Source organism: Octopus bimaculoides, chromosome 4 (genome assembly GCF_001194135.2).
Source record: "Octopus bimaculoides isolate UCB-OBI-ISO-001 chromosome 4, ASM119413v2, whole genome shotgun sequence".
Lineage (NCBI taxonomy): Eukaryota > Metazoa > Mollusca > Cephalopoda > Octopoda > Octopodidae > Octopus > Octopus bimaculoides.
In genome coordinates this window covers 2,252,718-2,255,540 of record NC_068984.1, presented here as the reverse complement: position 1 = coordinate 2,255,540, position 2,823 = coordinate 2,252,718, and the positions used below count along the sequence as shown (strand labels likewise).

At 39.7% G+C, this 2,823-nt stretch overlaps 1 protein-coding gene across 1 annotated transcript in view; it reads left to right on the top strand.

The window, feature by feature from the left end:
• Positions 1 to 1,556, top strand: part of LOC106879621 (uncharacterized) — a 26,735-nt gene extending 25,179 nt beyond the window's left edge. Inside the window, exon 3 of the mRNA XM_052966856.1 lies at positions 34 to 1,556. Coding sequence (XP_052822816.1) covers positions 34 to 1,247 — 1,214 coding nt within the window. The 3' untranslated portion in view covers positions 1,248 to 1,556. The remainder of the gene's footprint in view (positions 1 to 33) is intronic.
• The last annotated feature ends 1,267 nt before the right edge of the window (positions 1,557 to 2,823 follow it).

Sequence of the window (2,823 nt, the reverse complement as noted above, 5' to 3'; positions counted from 1 at the left end):
GGAATGTTGTGGCCACAGACACAAAAGCTGGGCCTCAAGATATAGCAAAACAAATGCATGGAGTTATGATGCATGGCGACAGTGCCCCTGGTAAGGACCACAGCCATGAACATACTGGATCAGAGAATGTTGCACACACAAACACAAAAGCTGGCCCTCAAGACATAGAACAACAAATGCATGGAGTTCTGATGCATGGTGACAGTGCCCCTGGTAAGGACCACAGCCATGAACATACTGGATCAGAGAATGTTGTGGCCACAGACACAAAAGCTGGGCCTCAAGACATAGAACAACAAATGCATGGAGTTTTGATGCATGGCGACTCACAGGCTGGCCTTCTTCATCACACCAAGGACAATGCCGAGAAATCTATAAACCCCAAATTTAGAGGTCGACTTAGTGTTCAGAATTATGAAGAGTATTTACATGGTGTAATGATGCATGGCGACTCGAAACCTGGAAAAGACCACCATGGCCATTCAGGAGAAGATGAAAATACCGATGACAAGAAGAAAAAAGAAGGAACGGTAAATAAACCAATGGACTATGAGGAATATCTTCATGGAGTTCTTATGCATAATGACGCCAAACCAGGAGAAAGTCATGTCCATGAAGATGAGAAAAAGTTCCAGAAAATTCGTAAAACAGATAAACCAGCGAGTCCTCCAGATGCCGAAGAATTAATGCATGGTCTTTTAATGCATAATGATGCGAGTTCTGGTTATAAACATCAGGAACACGAGAAAAAGAAAAAGGCTGACTCTCTTTCACAACCTGGGAGTGTTTTGGCTCCAGACATCGATGCTCTAGATGAGAGTTTAAGCAACAACAAGGTACCTGGTGGACCATCATTTGCGAAGAGAAAAATTGAAGTGAAAGATGGTAAAGACAAAGACCTGGAAGAAAAGGTGAAGCCTGTGGAAGAAAGTCGAATTAGTGGTTATTTATATTCCATTTACAAAACAATTCATGATATGAAGGAGAAATATTTTAATGTAGATAAGAACAATAATAATAATAATAATAATAGAGAGGGAAGAAGTCGGAAGACGGAGAAAGTCTCTGAAGAAGAGGTGGGTGTAATTACGGCCGAAGAAGCCCGCCAACATCTTTCGCCAACCCATGAACACAAATCTGGTGACATGCGCAGTGATCTCGATATAATTGGAAATACTGCACCTCTTCATATGAACTACAGAGTTCATAGAGATAATAGAAAGAAACATAAACACGATGAAGGCTGACAAAACACACACGCACGCGCACGCACACACACACACACACACACACACACACACACACACACACACACACACACACACACACACACACACACGTGTCTCCCTGTTTCTTGTAAATGTAGAAAATACTCTTTGACGTCATTTATTTCAATTACATTCATTAAAGAACTGTGATAGCTTGACATTTTTAATCCAATGAACAAAATTGTTCCAGTTGGGTTTTTTCTCCTCTTTTTTTTTTTTTTTTAAAGAAATTGTTATTTTATTAAAACCGAGTTTCAGTGAATAAATATTAGTATGAAGTGAATGGTATATTGTTTAGTTTGTTTGGTTATTTGTGAGGAATTGCAATGAAGAGGGCAACGATACTCAATTCTGTTCATTAAACCCACACAACTTCTCACATAACTTCCTCTGAGTATCTGTTTGTTTAAGAAAATCATTAGATGAAGCAACAACCATCGGCAGACGACCAAATACATGCGACACAGACGCCGAATATAGACTGTGTTCCACAGTGACTTCATTCAGTTTGTGAGTTTTGCAGGCAATATAAATAAATAAATAGTCTAATTAACAGTCGCTATGGCTAATGAGTTTAATTAATGATGCGCCAGTCCGCATAATTGTACGTAGAGGCCAGGGTAAGCTGTTGTTGTTGTTGCTGTTGTTTGGATTTGGGTTGGACCTGAAAGAACAAACTAACACTGATCAGAGAGAGTCCATCCCATCTTGTTTTCAGGCATAGTGTATCCAGGACTCCATTACTAATCGGTGCATCAATTTTTAAGGCAGTTAGGTACAATTTGAGGGGGATGTGGCTGCTATTTCAGGAAGGTGGAGCAACAACAGAGACACAATTGTTCGCTCCTATCAGAATATGTAAAACACACAAAATAACAATGTCGAGTACTCATCCATCCATCCATCCATCCATACATACTTATGTATATATATATATATATATATATATATATATATATATATATATATAGAAGTCGGTAGTTTTGACAACATTGCTTTATGGCGCTGAATCTTGGACTTTATACCGAAAGCACATCTACCACCTTAACGCTTTTCTTATGCGATGCTTGCGCACAATCTCCAACGTAAAACCACGTGACCATAATCATAACAGTGAGGTACAAACAAAATGCAGCATATCAGGTATTGAAGCCATCCTCATCAAAATACAGCTTAGAAGGTCAGTGATATCAGAATTCCGAAGAATCTTCTCTTTGGCCACTTGCCAACAGGAAGGTCAGTTGGAAGGCCACGCTTGCGCTTCAAAGACAAACTAAAAGACAGTTCGAAGCATCAGAACGCAGGACCCGGTGCCAGTCCTGCTGCTCCTCAGTTCAAAGATTTCAACAATGTCGACTCTAGCTTCGGGACCAACTTCGTGCAAGGATGGAAAGTTCGGAGAATGGAAGAACGGAGAAAGAGGAAAATGGTACCGATGCCCACGAGGTTACATTGTGATATCTATATATATACACACAGAGAATAACTCACACACACAAATGCGCATGCACACATACACACGCACATAAAATACATTAATATATATATATATATA